Source organism: Anabrus simplex, chromosome 6 (assembly GCF_040414725.1).
Source record: "Anabrus simplex isolate iqAnaSimp1 chromosome 6, ASM4041472v1, whole genome shotgun sequence".
Taxonomy (NCBI): domain Eukaryota; kingdom Metazoa; phylum Arthropoda; class Insecta; order Orthoptera; family Tettigoniidae; genus Anabrus; species Anabrus simplex.
The window spans coordinates 96,179,294-96,199,313 of NC_090270.1; the positions used below are offsets into that span (position 1 = coordinate 96,179,294).

At 41.5% G+C, this 20,020-nt stretch overlaps 1 protein-coding gene across 1 annotated transcript in view; it reads right to left on the reverse strand.

The window, feature by feature from the left end:
* Window positions 1–18,446: 18,446 nt before the first annotated feature.
* Window positions 18,447–20,020, reverse strand: part of LOC136875867 (uncharacterized) — a 26,514-nt gene continuing 24,940 nt past the window's right edge. The window contains exon 3 of the mRNA XM_068228236.1: window positions 18,447–18,685. Within this exon, the coding sequence (XP_068084337.1) occupies window positions 18,447–18,685 (239 nt within the window). The remainder of the gene's footprint in view (window positions 18,686–20,020) is intronic.

Consider the following 20,020-nt stretch of genomic DNA (forward strand, 5'->3'; position numbering starts at 1 on the left):
CTGAATACTTCTGCCTTTTGAAGATCCTCACATACACACTCCCCTTGTTCATTAATTATTCCTGGAATGTCCTTCTTGGAACCTGTTTCTGCCTTAAAATACCTATACATACCCTTCCATATTTCACTAAAATTTGTATGACTGCCAATTATGCTTGCCATCATGTTATCCTTAGCTGCCTTCTTTGCTAGATTCAATTTTCTAGTAAGTTCCTTCAATTTCTCCTTGCTTCCACAGCCATTTCTAACTCTATTTCTTTCCAGTCTGCACCTCCTTCTTAGTCTCTTTATTTCTCTATTATAATAAGGTGTGTCTTTACCATTCCTTACCACCCTTAAAGGTACAAACCTGTTTTCGCATTCCTCAACAATTTCTTTAAACCCATCCCAGAGTCTGTTTACATTTTTATTTACCGTTTTCCACCGATCATAGTTACTTTTTAGAAACTGCCTCATACCTGCTTTATCAGCCATATGGTACTGCCTAACAGTCCTACTTTTAAGACCTTCCTTTCTATCACATTTATTTTTAACTACCACAAAAACAGCTTCATGATCACTAATACCATCTATTACTTCAGTTTCCCTATAGAGCTCATCTGGTTTTATCAGGACCACATCCAAAATATTTTTCCCTTTGGTTGGTTCCATCACTTTCTGAATCAGCTGTCCTTCCCATATTAACTTATTTGCCATTTGTTGGTCATGCTTCCTGTCGTTCGCATTTCCTTCCCAATTGACATCTGGCAAATTCAGATCTCCCGCTACAATCACATTTCTTTCCATGTCGTTTCCCACATAACTGACTATCCTATCAAATAATTCCGAATCCGCATCAGTGCTACCCTTTCCCGATCTGTACACTCCAAATATATCAAGTTGCCTATTATCTTTAGAAATGAGCCTTACACCTAGAATTTCATGTGTCTCACCTTTAACTTTTTCGTAGCTTACAAATTCTTCTTTCACCAGAATGAAAACTCCCCCTCCCACCTTTCCTATCCTATCTCTACGATACACACTCCAGTGCCGTGAGAAAATTTCTGCATCCATTATATCATTTCTCAGCCATGATTCAACTCCTATTACAATATCTGGTGAATAGATATCTATTAAATTACTTAATATTCCTTTCCTTACAATACTTCTACAGTTCAACACTAACAATTTTATGTCATCCCTACTTGATTTCCAGTTCCCTGTTCCCTTATCACCGCTCCCTAGGCCATCCCGTTTCCCTGAATGTACCTCCCTATTACCCTTCCAAACAAATTTCCTAACTTATACGTACCACTGCGGTTTAAATGAAGGCCATCCGAGCGCAGATCCCTATCTCCTACCCACCCATTAGGATCTAGAAATTTCACTCCCAGTTTCCCACATACCCACTCCATAGTCTCATTTAAATCCCCAATCACCCTCCAGTCAGTATCCCTCCTACACAGTATTCCACTAATAACAATCTCCGCTTTCTTAAACTTCACCCGTGCTGCATTTACCAGATCCCACACATCTCCGACTATGTTGGTACTTATATCAGCTTGCCTTACGTTGTTGGTACCAACGTGAAACACTACCACCTTCTCCTTCCCCTCCGCCCTCTCTTCTACTTTCCTCAACATCTGCCTCAACCTAATTCCTGGATAACATTCTACCCTGGTTCCCTTTCCTCCACACACTTTCCCCACGTGTCTAACGATGGAATCCCCCATGACCAGAGGCTCAATCCTACCCACCTCATTTGATCCCCTCCCCTCCTGGTCAGCCCTATCTTTCCTGATAGGTGCAGAATCTACTTCCTCCTCCCTTTTCTCCTTCCCATGACCCTGTTCCACCTGTCTTTTCCTATCCTCTACTCTACATTTCCCTTTCCTACCTTTTCCCTTCCTCCTACTTCCACGCATCTCAGCAACAGTTCCCTGTCCCTCATCTTCCCTCTGTTGTTCTACCTGGAGTGACTCGTATCGATTTCGCACAGACACCTGTCCTGAATTCTGATCCTGAATAGAGCCCTTGGCCTGCAATCTCCTTCCCCTTAGAACATTAGACCACCTGTCTTCTACAACTCCTCCCTTTCCTTCCCCTCCCTCTTGTACACCTACTGTAAACTGTACATTGTTTGAGGGAGTCCTATCTTCCTTCCTGTCTTCTGTGAGAATCCTAATTATCTCCCTCAAACTTTCCAACTCCTCCCTCATACCCCTCAATGCCTCACCACACCCACAATAAGTACACTCGCGCTCCTGAGCCATTCTTTAGGGGGGGACAATTTTAAATTAAAAAATAAAATAACTTATTTGCAAAAAAAATAAATGAACGGAGGGATATATTGTTTGGGATAGTACACAACAATAAGGTAATTAATATACGACTACACTACAATACTACTTAGTCGTGCTCTATTTTTTTTTATCCTACAACCCCTAACAGGATAAAAGCTGCTGTTAATTACTGAATATCGAAAGTAATACACAAGAACTACACAATTCCAAACTGCAATTAAGCCTATCCTAATTTCAACAATATTTTAGTAAGAGTTTATACGGATACCTCTACTACACCAGCACTACACAAATATTTTACAATAATAAAATAAGCACACTAAATTCTAATAGGATATTACTCGTATACTACTGTACAGTACACTACAGTAATTTTTAAACTACTTTCAGACGTATCCTAATTACGATACCGGTACCGTACCGTATGTCACTACTAAGCACAACAGAAATGAAATTTGCAAGAACTACTGTACTCATAGATTACCAACGAAGCTAAATGCTTAGACAAATTATTATTAGTATTACGGTCTAATAGATATACACGAAAGATAACACACGAATATAGCAGGCAAGATACGGCACTATCTAAATGTACTGTATCTATACTACAATGTATCTACTTTACACTACACTGCGTTTGGTTAATGTCGCATTTTTGCTGTCGGAGACTTATTCCTGGTTCTCGAAACCCTTTTTGAGACAAATGTTATACAAATAGTTACTCCATGCAATCAATGATGGAACTGATCCTCTGAAAATTGTGCAGAAAAATAAAACAAGATGGCTGTCTGTTCAGGTTGAGTTAAAGAATCATTTCCAAGTTAAAAACAAAATGAAAAGTGTTTCACTGCTGAACTTCTCTCACAGTGGTCCTAAAGAAATCTAGCCAAACTTTAGTCCATCACCTATATAAATGAAAATTTGCACTAAGTAAAAAGTATATATTTTGAGAGTATACTGAGTCCGATGGGACTATCTATGAAAAGTGTTTCACTGCTGAACTTCTCTGACAGTGGTGCTGAAGATTTCTAGCCAAATTTTAGTCCATCACCTATATAAATGAAAATTTGTACAAATTAAAAAGTATATAGTTTGAGAGTATACTGAGTCCGATGGGACAATCTCCAACAGGTGACAGTTTTCGAATAAATAAATAAGTAAATAAATAAATAAATAAATAAATAAATAAATAAATAGTGAAATCTTATAAAGCTATATCTTGTTTTTCTGAAAACTTATTTGGAATAATACCGGTATCAGAAATAAATAGTTCCAATCGAACTCTACAGGCAAGTCTCGGCTTTTAAAATATTTCGTTGTGATGATTAGCGGCATCGCCAGAAGAATTGTTGTTTCAGAATACAAGGGTGATCTGTTAACATTGGATGTTAGAAAACGTAAATCTCCCAAAATACAACTTGGACACGATGCTGAAGATTTGCTTCCCGAACTGATCAGCAATGAAGGTGAAAATAACTGTCTAAATAGCCGCAACGCCAGCTGCCCCAGAACGTAGCAGTGTTACGGGAAAGTTCTTTGGATACTCTGAAAGAATGTCTTCGTGTGCTGAAGGAGCCAATAACACCCTTAGATAAGAAGTTAGGATTTCCTGACTGTAATGTTGATTTCCAATGAAGTGGCGTATGGCTTTTAGTGCCGGGAGTGTCCAAGGACATGTTCGGCTCGCCAGGTGAATGTCGATTTAACGCCCGTAGGCGACCTATGCGTCATGATGAGGATGAAATGATTATGAAGACGACACATACACCCAGCCCCAGTGCCAGCGAAATTAACCAATGATGGTTAAAATCCCCTACCCTCCCGGGAATCGAACCCGGGACCCCTGTGACCAAAGGCCAATACGCTAACCATTTAGCCATGGAGCCGGACATTGATTTCCAATGGTCCAAGTTAACAACCGTAGAGTGGAAGAACTATGAACATACCGCAGAGTTATGGTATGAAGTGCGGTTGTATAAAGGTGAAAGTAGTTTAAATCCATTCGAAGAAGCTCCTGAACTAGCCCTCGCACTATTACTGTTGCCTTTGTCCGATGCTAATGTTGATTTTTGAAGAAGTTTGTGAACTAGCCCTCGCACTATTACTGTTGCCTTTGTCCAATGCTAATGTTGATTTTAACATAAATTTACCGGCTGTTGTGTTTTCAATCTACATATGCTATGGTGAGAGAAGTGTGGATGCACAGGGTTGGCAGAGGGGTTGCGACAGGGTAAAAATGGCTTCCTATGTTTATGTTGTTATGGTAATGTATTGTTCACATAGTTTGAATGAAATATCGGTAGTAAGCGAAATGCGATTTTTTATTTTATTTTTATGAACCTTCGTTTACTGATACGTGGTTAACGTAAAATTAACACCGGGGAAAATATTTTTAGGTTGGCACCACTACTCGGAGGTAACATGTGTAATCTTTCTGTTCACAGCTATTCGTTTCTTGTACATTAACACTTTATTATTATAATTTTAATGAGTATTTTGTAAATAATTTACAGTTTTTGTGTGTTCATAGACTCGATGAATTCTTCGCAGAAGGCAATGAGATGTATGCAGGTATGAATTTTATGCAGTTTTCAACTTCATATGACAGACTTCAGAGGAAAAACATGAAATAATGTAATGAAAAGTAAATAATGCATTAGCTGTGCACGAACTTAAGGCCTGCTTGCAAACCCCGCTGTATATCAGTATACAAAACAGTGGCGTATACTGATGGCCAGGCCCCGATTTACAAATAGGCGGACTGGGCATTTGCCCAGGGCGCCAGTTTTTGAGGGGCGGCGGCCGGCGGATCGAGTAATTGCGTGAATTACGGCTTAAATTCATTACACTTAAATTACTTTTACTTTCCACAAATTATTTCAATTATTTTATTAACCTATATAAACAATTTAAACTATTCTAACTTTAAAACCGTAATTTAATCTATATATTTAAATTTTATGAAGAAAAGTGAATAACTGCAAACAATAAGAAAGGTATTATTTAACTCGTGCGGGTGGTGGATGGGCAGTTGTAATTGGTGGCTTGGTTACCCTGTTACTCTAGACAGCCCTGTCTGTCATTGGCTCGTGACGGTTCGTGTGCTTATTGTAGTTTACATCCGCTCACCATCAACCTGGTAACCTCACCTAGCCAACTAATTGTCTCGTGTAATTCTTACACGTTTTTTAGTATTTAACCAAGAGTAAAAAGTTAAGTGGTGCCGAATACAAAAAAACGCGCTGCTAAAAAGCAGAGTGACGAACTTAAACTACTTAAAAAGTGCCTAAAATGGGAAAGTTCCTTACTTTGACTCGTTCAACTCCAACCTCGGAATCGGAATGCCAAGATGACTTAACAAAATCTTTGACTTCGTCATCGGTCCCATTTAACTTTACACAAGAAGACTTACAAGGCCTAGATATACAGACTGATAAGCCCTGTGTTAGTATTAAATTGAGCGATGAGCCTGAAGTTGTCCAGCAGCCGTTTGGAACTATTTCAAAATCACAACCTGAGGTAACCTTACCTAATGCATCTTCTACAGATGATCCTGCTACTTAGAATGTCAAGTTAAATTCAGTAGTTTGTCCAAAAACAAAAACGTAATGGTGGATTTTTCGAAATCTCTGTGAACTTACAACGATGGTAAAAGAACATTGTCTCAAAACATGTTTAAGAGTACTCTTCCTAATGGAGACGTTTTGTTTTAAGAGATTGTTTATTGTATTCACAGTCCCCTTGGAAAGTATTCTGTGTGGAAAAAAATATTTTTTTCATATCATTTTATGTAAATTAACTGATTAATGTTTATAGCTAAGAACAATGTATTTTAAATCAGTGTGCGAAATTTCATGATTCTAACTCAAGTAGTGTTACGTTTCCTTTGATATTGTTTTAAAACTCATAATCTTGAAAACTGTAATCTTTAATTTGTAAACAATTATTTTTTAGAGGAACAGAAATGCGAGCGGGAGGGGGGGGGAGGGGGGGAGGGGGCGGCCAGAGATTGTTTGCCCAGGGCGCTGACTACTTGAAATCGAGGCCTGCTGATGGCTACCAAGGCTGTCAGTGAAGCCCAAACCTCAATATTGAGAACGATGGAAGTCTAAAGCACATTATAATGTAAGCATCTGACACATTGTTCCATTTTCTAAACTTGAAAGCAATGAGAAAAAACGTCGTACGTATTAATGAGAGCTAAGCATCGGAGACTGATATCGCAGCCCAGACTCGCGTCCCTCTCCCCTCTATTCACCCATAGCGGCTTGCTGCTGTACATATATCGCATAGAAGCGGGGACCGGGGAGTATCGGTGTGCTAGGCTTCGGTCCGTCAGACCGCCACTACTATAATAACTATCAACCATGCGTTACTAATCGCATATACTTCCTCAATCATACTTCTGACTTAATCATATAGATAAGAGTGCTGGTATTTTACTCGCAGGGCTGCTGTTGTAGGAGCAACATAATTTTATTTTTATAGGTACAACTGCTAAAATGAAATGCAATCTTTCAAGTTCTCTTTTGTTGGTTGGAATCGAACCCGTATTCATGGGTCAGACACCGCCACTGATCTCCCAAGGAAGCTAATAAACCAGTGAACGATGGGTACGACCGCTGTAATATTCAACATTTGTATTTAATAATAATAATAATAATAATAATAATAATAATAATAATAATAATAATAATCATCATCATAAAGATCCAGTCCCCAAGCCAGGGGAATTAACAGCATGAGGAGATTGATTCTGAAAATTGATCCGGGGCCATCGGACCAAAGGCAAGCATTCTACCCATTTAGCCACAAAGCCGGACTTTAATTTGCTAAAGCTTCGGCTACCATATCCATTGACCAGGGGTTGAGCATTGGCAGCAGCAGAGGCCAGGGCAGTAGCTTGTGAAGCAGATTTCACAACACAACAGGCTTCTCCATTGGGTATTGGCTGCAGCTCAAAACGCTGAAGGCTTGGCGTTCACTAAACCTACCAGCGAAAAGGGGTAACTTAAGTCTACTGGTAGTCCACGTCTTGATCCCAGCATAAGCCACTGATCAATCAGTCAATCAATCAACCAATCAATCAATCAATCAATCAATCAATCAATCAATCAATCAATCAATCAATCAATCAATCAATCAATCAATCAATCAATCAATCAATCAATGAACTGATCGATCTCCTAGGTGGGTGCAGTAATATAACACCCACGGTATCTCATGCCTGTGATCTACATTTAGGGTAGTCGTCCAGGTGGCACATCCCCTAGTCGTTGTTTAAAATAATTGCAAAGAATTTGGAAATTTATTGAACATCTCCCTTTGTAAATTATTCCAATCCCTAACTCCTCCTCCTATAAACGAATATTTGCCCCAATTTCCTCTTGAATTCCAACTTTATCTTCATACTTCTTTCCTACTTTTAAAAACACCACTCAAGCTTATTCCTCTACTTATATCGATCCACGCGAACTCTCCACTGACAGTTCGAAACATACCACATACCACATAGTCGAGCATCTTGTCCCCTTACTTCCAAGTCTTCCCAGCCGAAAGTTTGTGACATTTTAGTAACGCTACTCCTTTGTTCGAAAACACCTAGAACAAATCGTGCTGCTTTCCTTTTAATCATTTCCAGTTCTCGTATCAAGTAGTCCTGGTGAGAATCCCATACACTGGAACCATACTTCAGTTGCGGTCTTGCCAGAGACTTACACGCCCTCTCCTTACATCCTTACTACACCCTCCAAATACTCTCATAACCATATGGAAATAACTGTAACCTTTCTTGATAACCTCCTTACTATGATTTCCGCAATATACCTTGCCCTGTACTATTCGTTAGCTGCTAGTCAAACAACCAGTAGTAACAACGTTAATATTACAGGGAATTACCTCCAGAAGACCAGAGATGAATGCTAGTCGAGATGTGATGCTCGCCATACCAGTCATTTCTCTTCTACCGGAAGTAAAATTTGTGGGAGAACTTTTATATACTTTAACTTGCCTTGTGAGTGGGGGCAGTAGAATAACACCCAAGATATCTCCTGCCTGTCGTAAGAGGCGACTAAAAGAGGCTACAGGTACTCTTAACTTGGGAGCGTGTGTTGGCGACAACGGGGTCTGAGCCCTGGCATTGCTTCTGCCAGGCTCCTCACTTTCACCTGTCCTACCCGACCTCAGTTGATCAACTCTTGTTCATTTCAGACCCCGACGGTATTAGGTCACAAGGCCCAGGGAGTCTTTCATTTTCATGCCCGTAGTGGACTTTGTCTTTCTTTAGCTGATACCTTCAATTTTCTAATTGTTGGATCCCCTCTACTCCCCCCTTCCCTCTGATTAGTATTATCGGAGGATGATTGTCCACTTGTACGTGCACTTAAATTAATATTCACCACCACCGCTGTGACAACAATGGTGCGGCACCACATTCTCTATGCGGTCCGTCCTTAATGTTATAAGTGGTGGCCGCAATAATGTCCTAATTTGAAGGGGGTATGCGAAGTAGCTCCTTTGGGAAGAGCTTTCGCATTACTGGCCATCCGCATGGTCGTTTGCAAGACTGCTTTCTATTTATTTATTCTATCTCGACCGCGCGTCAAAATTTCTTTTTTATGTTATTATCTTCATTTTCTACCTTGAAAGCCTTGCAGGTGGCCATGGACCGGGGGTGACAGTGGCTCTTGAGCGGCAGTGGTCTAGCGCCGGGGATGACTTGGTATGACCGCGACAGAGTAACCAGTGCCGAAAGGAGATATGGGATTGCCTGGTGGGTTTAGGGAGGTTTCTCATAACTTCTCCTTTACGGAGGGGTGGAAGTAGCTGGCAGAAGACTAGCCTTTGCACCTCAAGTTATTCTGTACTCTTGTACTGGGCTATGTTCCTGCGTTAGTACTCGCTTGTCGGTCATTTGTCCAAACAGGTAGGTCACCACGGGCTGTGAGGCGGGGCGGAGCCTCACAGCACCCCCCCCCCCCGCCCCCAAAAAAAGACACATACTAGCACAGCTTTATTCTCTTTATCTCGCCTAGAGGAAGGCAAACCTTGCTGAGCTGGGCTGAGCTATGACCGTCCGACCAGGTCTCTAGTGATTTCCATCTCTTCGGACCGTTGATGAAGCACGAGGATGAACGTCATGACGTGGCTTCAGAAACTGGAAGCATATTTCTGGCTTGCCAACATCGATGTCTTGATGTAGAGGAACAAGACCTTGGATAAGAATAATGAGTATGTTGAATAGCAATGTGTACTACTATGTATTCTTTTATGTGCCTGTAAAATAAAGTTTCTCCGTGCAAGATCTTGTTTCCTTTTTTTTTTTTCTTGGAGAAAGTGAGGGGGTAGGCGTTCGTTGCCTATACTAGTAACTGTCTCGGCATTCACCTTAGTGCAGGAGAATGGAAAACTACGGAAAACAACTTTCAAGACAGCCGAAGGTGGGGACCAGCCCCTCCCCGTCTCCCGAATACAGGGGCGTAGGACCACGGTAGAGCCGTGGCCATCCTTCCTCTGCTTGGTTGGCCGGTCAGAGTGCAGAGCTGTCGGACCACCGACCAGCAGTGGCCACGTGTGGGCCCAGACTCACCCTGCATACGCCGACCCGATGTTCGAGCTCTTACCCACACTAAACACTACAGGTCTGGGATTGTACGGGAAGCTGTGGAAATATGTATTTCAACGGCGCCACTCTCTGTTACTTACGTAATACGTGGTTGCCAGCCATTAAGGATTCATATAGGTGTCCTTCCACTATTATTATTTCTTTCCGATTTAAGAGATGGTTCATACTGGGCACAGGGAGCTATCTAGTGACGAACGAGAGTACTACTTACTATAGACAATGGTAAAGCATTCTTAAGTTCAGTGATTCGAGAAGTCTTGCTCGTGAACAGACGAGATTATCTTTTCAAGACGCAGAACACAGTTCTTTGCAAAAAAATAAAAAATAAAAAATAAACAAAGCCCAAAAGCTTATTATCGTATCTACATACAAACTATTATTATCTATGTAATGGCATCATTCATTGTGAAAAATTTGACTTACCAGTACACTGTATTTCAAGGAAGGGTGTGTTTGGTTGTTACTTACACTAATGCTTGTATTTCATGTACATCACCCTTTAATTGCTCAGTTTCATTTGTAAATGGTCTGAAGGAATGCAGTTTATCAAGTTTCTATTGACTCAAGGAAAAGTATAACTGGACAACCATCAAAAGCAAAATATGAAAAGTTCTAACAATGCTAAGAAGGATGTATTGCCCAAAGAAATACAAGCACCATAAAGGGCTTGAAAATGAAAGACTCCCCAGGCCTCGGAAACCTAATACTGTCGGAACAGAAAAAGAACAGTTGAGGAAGGGAGGTCGGATAAGAAATATGAAAGCGAGTAGCCTGACACAAATAACTGGGAGCAATGTCAGGCTCAAAAGTGCTACAAAAATGAAAGCCTCTGGGACCCCTTTTAGCCGCTTTTTACGGCAGGCTAGAGATACCGTGAGTGTATTCTACTGGCCCCACCACAGGGGGAAAGTAACATTGTTATTGCTATTATTATCCCTGTTCTATTACTAAATTCATTAGTCAGCCCGTATCGTAGTTTTTTTTTTTTTTTTTTTTTTTTTTTTTTTTTTTTTTTTTTTTTTTTTTTTTTTTGTGATCAAATACTCGAGAGTCCCGAGGCGAACATAAGGCCTCTCTACTCATCGGTAGCAGCGGAAGTGCGAAGACTCGCATCAGCACCAGCACGACATACACATAGTGGAGGAAAATCTATCTGTCGATGACGGAACAAGTCCGCCATGTCAGAGCTGAGACCTCCTCTTCGCTGAGCTGTTAGTAATCAAATACTAGTGCTAGTAGGCAAGGTTAGGAGAGATGTTATGTAATATGGTTTTGAAGAAAAAGCAAGTTGAAGGTGACAAGGCGATGAACAGGGTGAGCTGATTACGGGATTAATAGCTGCCGGGAGGGCATGAGGGGAACTTGGAGGGGAAGTTGAGGTGACAGATGAGAGGAGAGAAGACTAAGAAGTAGCTGGATTATTGGAGAGGTGTCCTGATTGGTTGGATTGGCTGGTGAGTGGCGCGGCAGTAAATTGGAGTGGTTGAGATGTGGTGGTGGAGATCTTGGTCGTTGCAGGTGCCTGGAGTCCTTGTAGTGCGTCTTGATGGCTCTCTTGATGTACGGGCACCCGGGGAACGACGCCGTATGCTTTCCATCGCAATTTGCGCACCTCGGCTGATCGCGAGGTTCCTGACAGTCGGTGTTGCGGTGAGGGCCTCCACACCGGTTGCACCTGGTGGAGTTGGTGCAGGTACTAGCTGTATGGTGCAGCTGGAGACAGTTGAAACACTGCACGACGAGGGAGGGGCGGGGGATGGAGGGGGGGGGGCTGGTGAGTGACTGGTTCAGGGTTCGAAGTAGTCTTCGGAACTGGCGTTCATCGTCTTCTTCTTCTTCTTCTCCGGCGTGTCTGAGTGGCACTGCTGGTGAAGTTTGGTGAGGTTTGTTCTGGTTCTTGGCTAGAGTCATCTCTTGGTGATGGGGGAGGGGTGGGGGGAGCCTGGGTGTCAGGATCAGAAGGTGTGAACGGGTCAGATTGAATTTCTTGATCAGAGATGGGGTCGGTTTGAATTTCGATGTCCTGGGTGGTAGGCATTTGATGGCTGTTGCTGGAAGATATTGGTTGGGGTGACATAATAACTGGATAACTGGGATGTCGGCAATTTTGAGTTTCTGTAGGATGCCCGGAATTAATTTATTGTTGAGTGGGGTGATGAGGAGATGATTATTATGAGTCTCCTCAATGACGGCGATGTGACTGCTCAGGATCGGCTCAATGGCTTCAATGACGGCTTTTCTGGTAGCAGGTGCAGGTCCTGGGTTTGTAAGAGGAATGATGAGGAGGCTATTCTTAGGGTTTATGGGGGAAGAAGTGTTCTTCCTAGTGTAGTGAAATGGATGCTGGTACGGGGGTGGATCTTCCACTGCGATGTCTTCTTCTTCTTCTTCATCATCATCTTCCGAATCCAGGAGTGCCTCCATCATTTCTTGCCATCCCGGAAGTTGGTCGGCGGGAGAGAAAGGGATACCCTTACCAGCAAGGCGGTCGAAGAGGACAGGTAGGAAGTCCTGGGTTCGGGGGAGGACGAAGATTGCGTGGGAGTCAGCATTTTCGTCAATCCTATGGATTAGTTTGGTAGAGGAACGGAGAGCAGCGGCAATGCGTTGCCTGAGCAGTTTCATGTTAGATGGAGTGGGTTCTGAAGGGGGGGGGGGGGGGGGAATGACCAGATAATTGTCCATGGGATTGGGGTCAGAATCGAGAAATTCAATTTTCATCAGGAGGTTAAAGTTCACATATGGGCCCCAGCTACTCGGTCCACCGGGGGTGTCCATATTGAGTGAAAGAAAGAGAGAGAAAGAGAAGAAATGAGAAAAGATTTGGTGGAAAGGCAGGGAAGGAGAGGAAGAGACAGGAGCTAGCACTAGTGGTCAAACTCCTGAGAGGACCAGGGCTGGGTGCACTCGGGGGGTACCAGTCGCGCCAGGTGTAGTTGTTAACCGGGTCGCGCCGGGATAAGTCGCGAAAAAGCACACACCGAGTGCAAGACAAATAGCTCTTTTTCCTTGTTGACAAATTGCTCCTTTGTAGTACACAGCCCTACGGGCTAGCGGTGAGTCGGCTGGGCTGGGCTGGACTGGTGGACTGTAGAGCAGCCGGGGCGAATATGTGAGACCGCACCATATGTCTGTTTGGACACCCCCTAGGGGGGTGCCTATTGCGGTGCCAGTACCGGTGCGCTATGTAGCGCTCCTCACCTGGCCTGTAGTAGGAAATAGGGTATAAGAATAATAGGTATATGAGAATTGAAGATAAAAATAATAATAATAATAATAATAATAATAATAATAATAATAATAATAATAATAATAATAATAAAAGAAATGGTGAAATTTTGTACTGTAAGTTGATTACGGTTTTGTGGTAATATGGTGAAACGCAACATTATTCTCAGAGTGCCATGGCTGTGTGGGAATATATCTAAATTAGTGTGGTCCAGCGGCAGGGGCCGAGTCTGGATGGTGACCCATCCAAGCTCTGACCACGCCCGATGTTTCTTAACTGTATCGGGCCCTGATGCTGGGTTGTGAGCTAGAATAGGATGCTATTCTTGTGTGTCAGATGTTTGTGACACTTGTAATTTAGATACTTGTAATTTAGATTGAGAGCATCCACCCGCCTCAGCGGTCCTTGGTTCGTGGCAACGGTTACAGAGGAAAAACGGTCCTTATCTTGTTGGGTGTGTATAACTGTTTAGGTGTGTAGTGTTATGTGTTGGTGTATTTTAGTCTGGGTTTTGTAGTATGTCTTTTATTAAGAATATGTATTTGGGTAAGCGATGTATTTTGTCGTGACGGTCTGGTTCGTATTGGCCTAGTGATCTGATTAATGGGTTGTTATGTTGCTGTGTTTTGTTGTAGAAGTTCGTTGCTTGGTCGAGGGCGAAGTCTAGTATGTAAGGTATTTTTGTAATGGAGTGTAGATCTGCAATGCTTGTGTTGAAGTTTTTAACTGCTAGTTTTAGTGCCCAGTTTTGTATGTACTGAAATTTTTGTATATTTGTTCTGGAGAGAAAGCCTATTGCTGGTAGTGCGTATGTGATGATAGGTCTGATGAATGAGGTGTATATTAGTAGTACGTTCTTTCTGGATAATGAGCTGTGGCTGTGTATGAGTGGGTAGAGTGTTAGTATTTGTTGTTTGGCTCGCTGTAGTGTTTGGTTTACGTGTTCTTGTAGGTTCAATCTTGTGTCTAGTGTGATTCCTAGGTATTTGTGTTTGGGGACCCATTCTATGTTTTGATTTAGGAGTGTTAATTGTTGTTGGGGGCGGCTAGTTCTGCGTGTAAAGTGTACTGCCTTTGTTTTCTTATGTTGACTTGTATTTTCCATTTGGTGAGCCAGGGTTCGAGTTGTTGTAGGTGTTGTTGCAGGTGTTCCGTGGTTAGGTCTGGGTTTTTGCTTTTGGCAAGGATTGCTGTGTCGTCGGCATAGATGGCTGTGAGGGTGCGTGCGTTACGTGGGATGTCGTTAATGTATTGTAAAAACAGGGTCGGGCCGATAATACTGCCTTGTGGCACGCCTGCCTGTATGTTTTTGAGCTGGGAGTTCGTTCCTTCTAGGTGTACGAAGAATTTTCTGTTTGTGAGGTATTGGTTAATGATTTTAATGTATGTAGGGTGTAATTGTAGTTTTATTAGTTTGTATATAAGGTATGGGTGGTGTACTTTGTCAAAGGTTTGTGTATAGTCTAGGAAAACTGCAGCTGTGCCTTGGTGATGTTGGAAACCTTGTGTTATGTGTTCCGTGACTCTTAGTAGCTGTTGTGTGGTTGAGTGCTGGGGTTTGAATCCGAATTGTTCATTAATTAAGTTATTATAAATTGCGTGTTTTATTCTGTTGTGAATTAATTTTTCGAAGACTTTAGAGATTATGCTTAATAGGCTTATGGGGCGGTAGTTAGCTGGATTTTTGTGATCTTTACCTGGTTTGGGGAAACAGATTATTTTAGCTATTTTCCACTGATGTGGAAAATATTCAGGATTTAGCATTGCAAGATGTTTGTTAGGATATTTATCATGTTATTGTTGAGGTTTTTTAGCAGTAATGATGGTGACTGGGGGCGAGCCGGGGCTCGCTCAGGCTGGACACTCGGCGAAGCGCTCCAAGCGGCTGGGTGCAGTACTGAGAAGTACCGCAGGCGAGAGCAATGACGGGAGATGCAGGTGAGCTGGCGGTGATCAGGGAGCAAGCTCGGTGCAGGGTTCTCACGAGGTCTTGACTGCTCGGAGCATAAGCATCGAATGCTGGCTGCGTGTTGGAAGAATATCGTAGTTAGGTCTAGTTTTAGGCTGAATATTCTTCCTGACGCCAACGCTGTGAGGTGAGACGTCATCAGAATTACGTGTTTCTGTGGTGGATGATAGTGTGATGTGTTTTGTGTATATGAAGTGTATGAAGATAATAATAATAATAATAATAATAATAATAATAATAATAATAATAATACCAGAGGTTCCCGGCTCTTTAAACTGCGCGCCTTGTCTACGGCCATCTATGCCAACGAGCTTGAACTTGTAAACTAGCAAAGAATTTCGTTTTCTGCAGTTAGATGGCTCTAACATCGATTTGCTAGTTCACTCTCACGCACTCAAAATGAACCTAGAACTTAGAAAATGTCATTTTTGTTATTAGTAAACTTTTTTTCTGAAGACTGTTTTGTTAATGTACCGAAGTTGTCAACACTTCAGCTGGTTCCTCCTCTACTGTAATCTAACTATCAGATGCTTGTAAATATGTTCTCTGGTCAATCAAAACCGGGGTTGTGTACAGGAATCCAGTCTAACAGCAAAGTGTTGTTCAATTTAATCGGGAAGCTTTCCCTTACGGAACTACATAAGCAGGGCACTTTAGGGCCGTCTTGTCTGAATTGCTCCAGTGCCTGGGAGTCTGACTTGACGCAGGTCTAGGAGGCAAGGGTGCGGTCTGCTTGAAGAATATCCAGCGATACAAGGCAATGGCAGAATTTTCCTAAACATGTGATAACGCCTGCGGGTAGTATGAGGGGAAGGTTTTAGCCGTTTTCTTTTAATGTAATTTTGTAAACTGGTGGTTTAAATGTAGGATTTTCGGCGAAGTCTGAGGACTGTGTTTCTATTCCCTACCGAGCAATATGTAATGTAAGGGAAAAGAAGAGTGGTGACCCTCTGCCGTCTCCCATTCAACCTTGCAATTGAGTGACTAAAGTTTTCAAACTCTAAATTTTGAAAATCTCGTCTTGGCTTTAAAGGTTCCTCCTTCAGTCACCCTCTTGTAGTATGGGATTAACCTCTGTATCTTTGGGCCGTAAGCCAACTTAGGTTTTTTGTAATTTCTATAGGAAGTGTTGGAGTTTCGCCTCCTTGCCTTTTGTTAATGGCCGGTTATGTGCAACATTTTCTCTTTTACTCTTAAGGCCAAGTAGTATGGGTAAATATGCCCCTGTTTATCCTGTATTATCCATAAGGCAACTGTTCTTCGTTGCACCTCAAAGCGCTTAAAAGGCTTGACATTCAATAAACCAACCATCGTAAAGGGGTAACCTATGTCTAGTGGTAGCCCACGTCTTGGATTCAGCATACGCCGCTGATACAAAAGGGAACACAGTTTTGCCACTAAGAGCTAAGCATGAAACAAATATTTCGTCCCCTTAATCTCGTATGGACTATAGATAAGCATCATCTCATGAAGAGACAATAGTACGAAAACTAACATACTAGCCCAAGAAGACAAAATAAGATAGAATCAGGAACGAGAAATTGGATAGGGTGCAAAGATACGTGACCCTCCAAAGAAACGCACTCAATGATCAAGACTGACGTGTAAAAGGAATGTTGTATTAAACATATTAGCTATAGTATGGCTGGAAAGAAATGTGGAGGACACCTGACCATGGAGAAGCTGGTTGAAGTAAAGCAGAATGGAGCAAGTGAAGGGATATAATAAACGTGGTTGTTGAAGGCAAGATAAACTACTTAGCCAAGCGGAGATAGAAGAAGTTCACAAACCACGCCTGAGCAACTGGAGATAGTCGTTAACATTAAAGATGATGATTAGTTGCCAACTCATGTTAATTTTCTTCATTTGACCTCCCTTGATCAGGAACTGTCTAGCCGAGGCGGTAAAGACCTAGCAGGAAGTCCAAAAGTATATAAACGGGAATTCTCCTTTCGGAGAGGCCTATAGCCCTGGTCTACATAAGAAATTAATATCAGGTTTATTCCGTGTGTAAATTCCAGCTCCATGGGCAAATGGTTAGCGTGCTGGCCTTTGGTCACAGGGAGCCCGGGTTCGATTCCCGGCAGGTTTGGGAATTTTAACCATAATTGGTTAATTTCGCTGGCACGGGACTGGGTGTATGTGTCGTCTTCATCATCATTTCATCCTCATCACGACGCTCAGGCCACCTACTGGCGTCAATCAAAAGACCTGCATCTGGCGAGCAAAACTTGTCCTTGGACACTCCCGGGACTAAGACTAAAAGCCATACGCCATTTACTTCTTTTGTGCGTGTGTAAAGACAGAGCATAGAACTAACCACTCTATCTCATTTAGTGTCGGGGTTACGGATGGTGCAAGCATTTACCTTGGAATTCAAGAGGACAAACTGGGGCAAATATTCATTTATAGGAAGGGGAGTTAGGGATTGGAATAACTTACCAAGGGAGACGTTTAATAAATTTCCAATTTCTTTGAAATCATTTAGGAAAAGGCTAGGAAAACAACAGATAGGGAATCTGCCACCTGGGCGACTGCCCTAAATGCAGATCAAAATTAAGTGATTGATTGATTGATTGATTGATTGATTGATTGATTGATTGATTGATTGATTGATTGATTGATTGATTGATTGATTGATTGATTGATTGATTGATTGATTGATTGATTGATTGATTGATTGATTGATTGATTGATTGATTGATTGATTGATTGATTGATTGATTGATTGATTGATTGATTGATTGATTGATTGATTGATACCTTCCACTCATCCAAAGAATCTTCATGGCCTGTACGGAGAAGACTTCGTGTTTACCTTCCTTGACCAACTTTTGATATTTATACACAGCAACGACACTGGATTTGTTAGATCAAGGAAGTAATTCATATTCCCGATTTTTATGGTCCTTTCATATTTTTCCGATACTCTCATTATATGAGGTGACCTTACTCCTCTATTTCTTACTGATAAGAGTTACGAGGAGTTGGTTTCATCTTTGCTTAGTCCCTTAAAACATTTAAAATTACATGTCTTCGTCAGAAACGCATTGCATGAAAATGTCCAAGCTTAAATTATTTAACAAAAATATGAAATGAGGAAAGATGTGGAATCAAGTGGAGTTCGCGTCACATTTCAAAAAGATGCCGTTCAAAAATCTTGTGATTTTTCTTTATTTATGCTCAGAAACCTCCACTCTATTCTCCTCATTTTCAGCTTTACCATAGGTTAATAGAAACATTCAAGCACATCTCTTTTTACTTTATTTCATCATATCACCTAATAAAAATACAAAGGTAAGCAATATTAATTGTTTAATAAATTGTCTACTAAATAGTAGATTTATTTGAAATGCTCCTGAATAACTAATTTCTTGAGAATGTGATCTGAGCTGCAGGCTGACTTTGATATGTGAGTTAGTTTATGGTCCGGAACATCTTTCACTACTCCGGTAGGAACACTATATTGTACAAGCTGAGGAGGTCGAGGTTCCACTTCCTTCAGAGATGCGAGTAGCGGACTCAATCCGTACACATTGAGCGCCGCATAATTTTGACCAGGCTTCGTCAGCTTCATTTCATCTGAAATATCAAACAATGAAGCTATTAATATCAGTTGTTGAGTAACAATTTGGGATATTGAAACTTGAACCTACAGCCAATAAATAAATAAATAAATAAATAAATAAATAAATAAATAAATAAATAAATAAATAAATAAATAAATATACAGTTAAACCTAGAAAATAAAGAAATTAATTCATGGACGAAAGATATCTCCTTCTCGTGAAAACCTGCATGCGGTATCGTAAAATAAGAATATGTTTCCAAACAAATAAAGCAATTCTCTCCTCTGGACACCTTTTACGTCATTTAAAAGTCATTATTATATAGTTAGTGGCGAGTGGTGATCAATTTTCAGGGTGTATCTGGAGAATTGTAAAGATTGGCGACTCATTATGTATAACTCAGTTATGTATTTGCCACAGGAAAAAATAAAGCAATTCTGTTAACACCTAGAGTTGTGTGGTAAAACGTTTATATACGGTGCCCCCATTTAACATTTCCTTACTCCGCACTAAGTATTCAGAACTCTCATTTAACATTTCCTTAGTCCACGCTACTTATTCAGAATTTATTTTACTATATGTTTGACTAAACCGAGCTCGATAGCTGCAGTCGCTTAAGTGCGGGCAGTATCCAGTATTCGGAAGATAGTAGGTTCAAACCCCACTGTCGGCAGCCCTGAAAATGGTTTTCCATGGTTTCCCATTTTCACACCAGGCAAATGCTGGGGCTGTACCTTAATTAAGGCCACGGCCGCTTCCTTCCCACTCCTAGCCCCTCACTGTCCCATCGTCGCCATAAGACCTATCTGTGTTGGTACGACGTAAAGCAACTAGCAAAAAACAAAAAAACAAAAAAAACTGTTTGACTAATACACACATGACGTTAGAATGGGAAACGGATAGATCTGGGTCTGGGAAGGTAACGGCCATCGCTATCGTCTTAATTATGGAACAGCAATTCCCGGATGTGAAAACAGGAAACCATCTTCAGGGCCACTGACAATGAGATTAGAACCCCTTGTCTAACATTCTAACATCTACACAACGCGTGTCATGTAGCCAATTCGCTCGGCATGTTCAGTATAATATAAAAATCTTACACTTTCTTCTGTACGTAACACGTATACTATAATAATAATAATAATAATAATAATAATAATAATAATAATAATAATAATAATAATAATGTCCGCCTCTGTGGTGTAGTGGTTAGCGTGATTAGCTGCCACCCCCGGAGGCCCGGGTTCGATTCCCGGCTCTGCCACGAAATTTGAAAAGTGGTACGAGGGCTGGAACGCGGTCCACTCAGCCTCGGAAGGTCAACTGAGTAGAGGTAGGTTCGATTCCC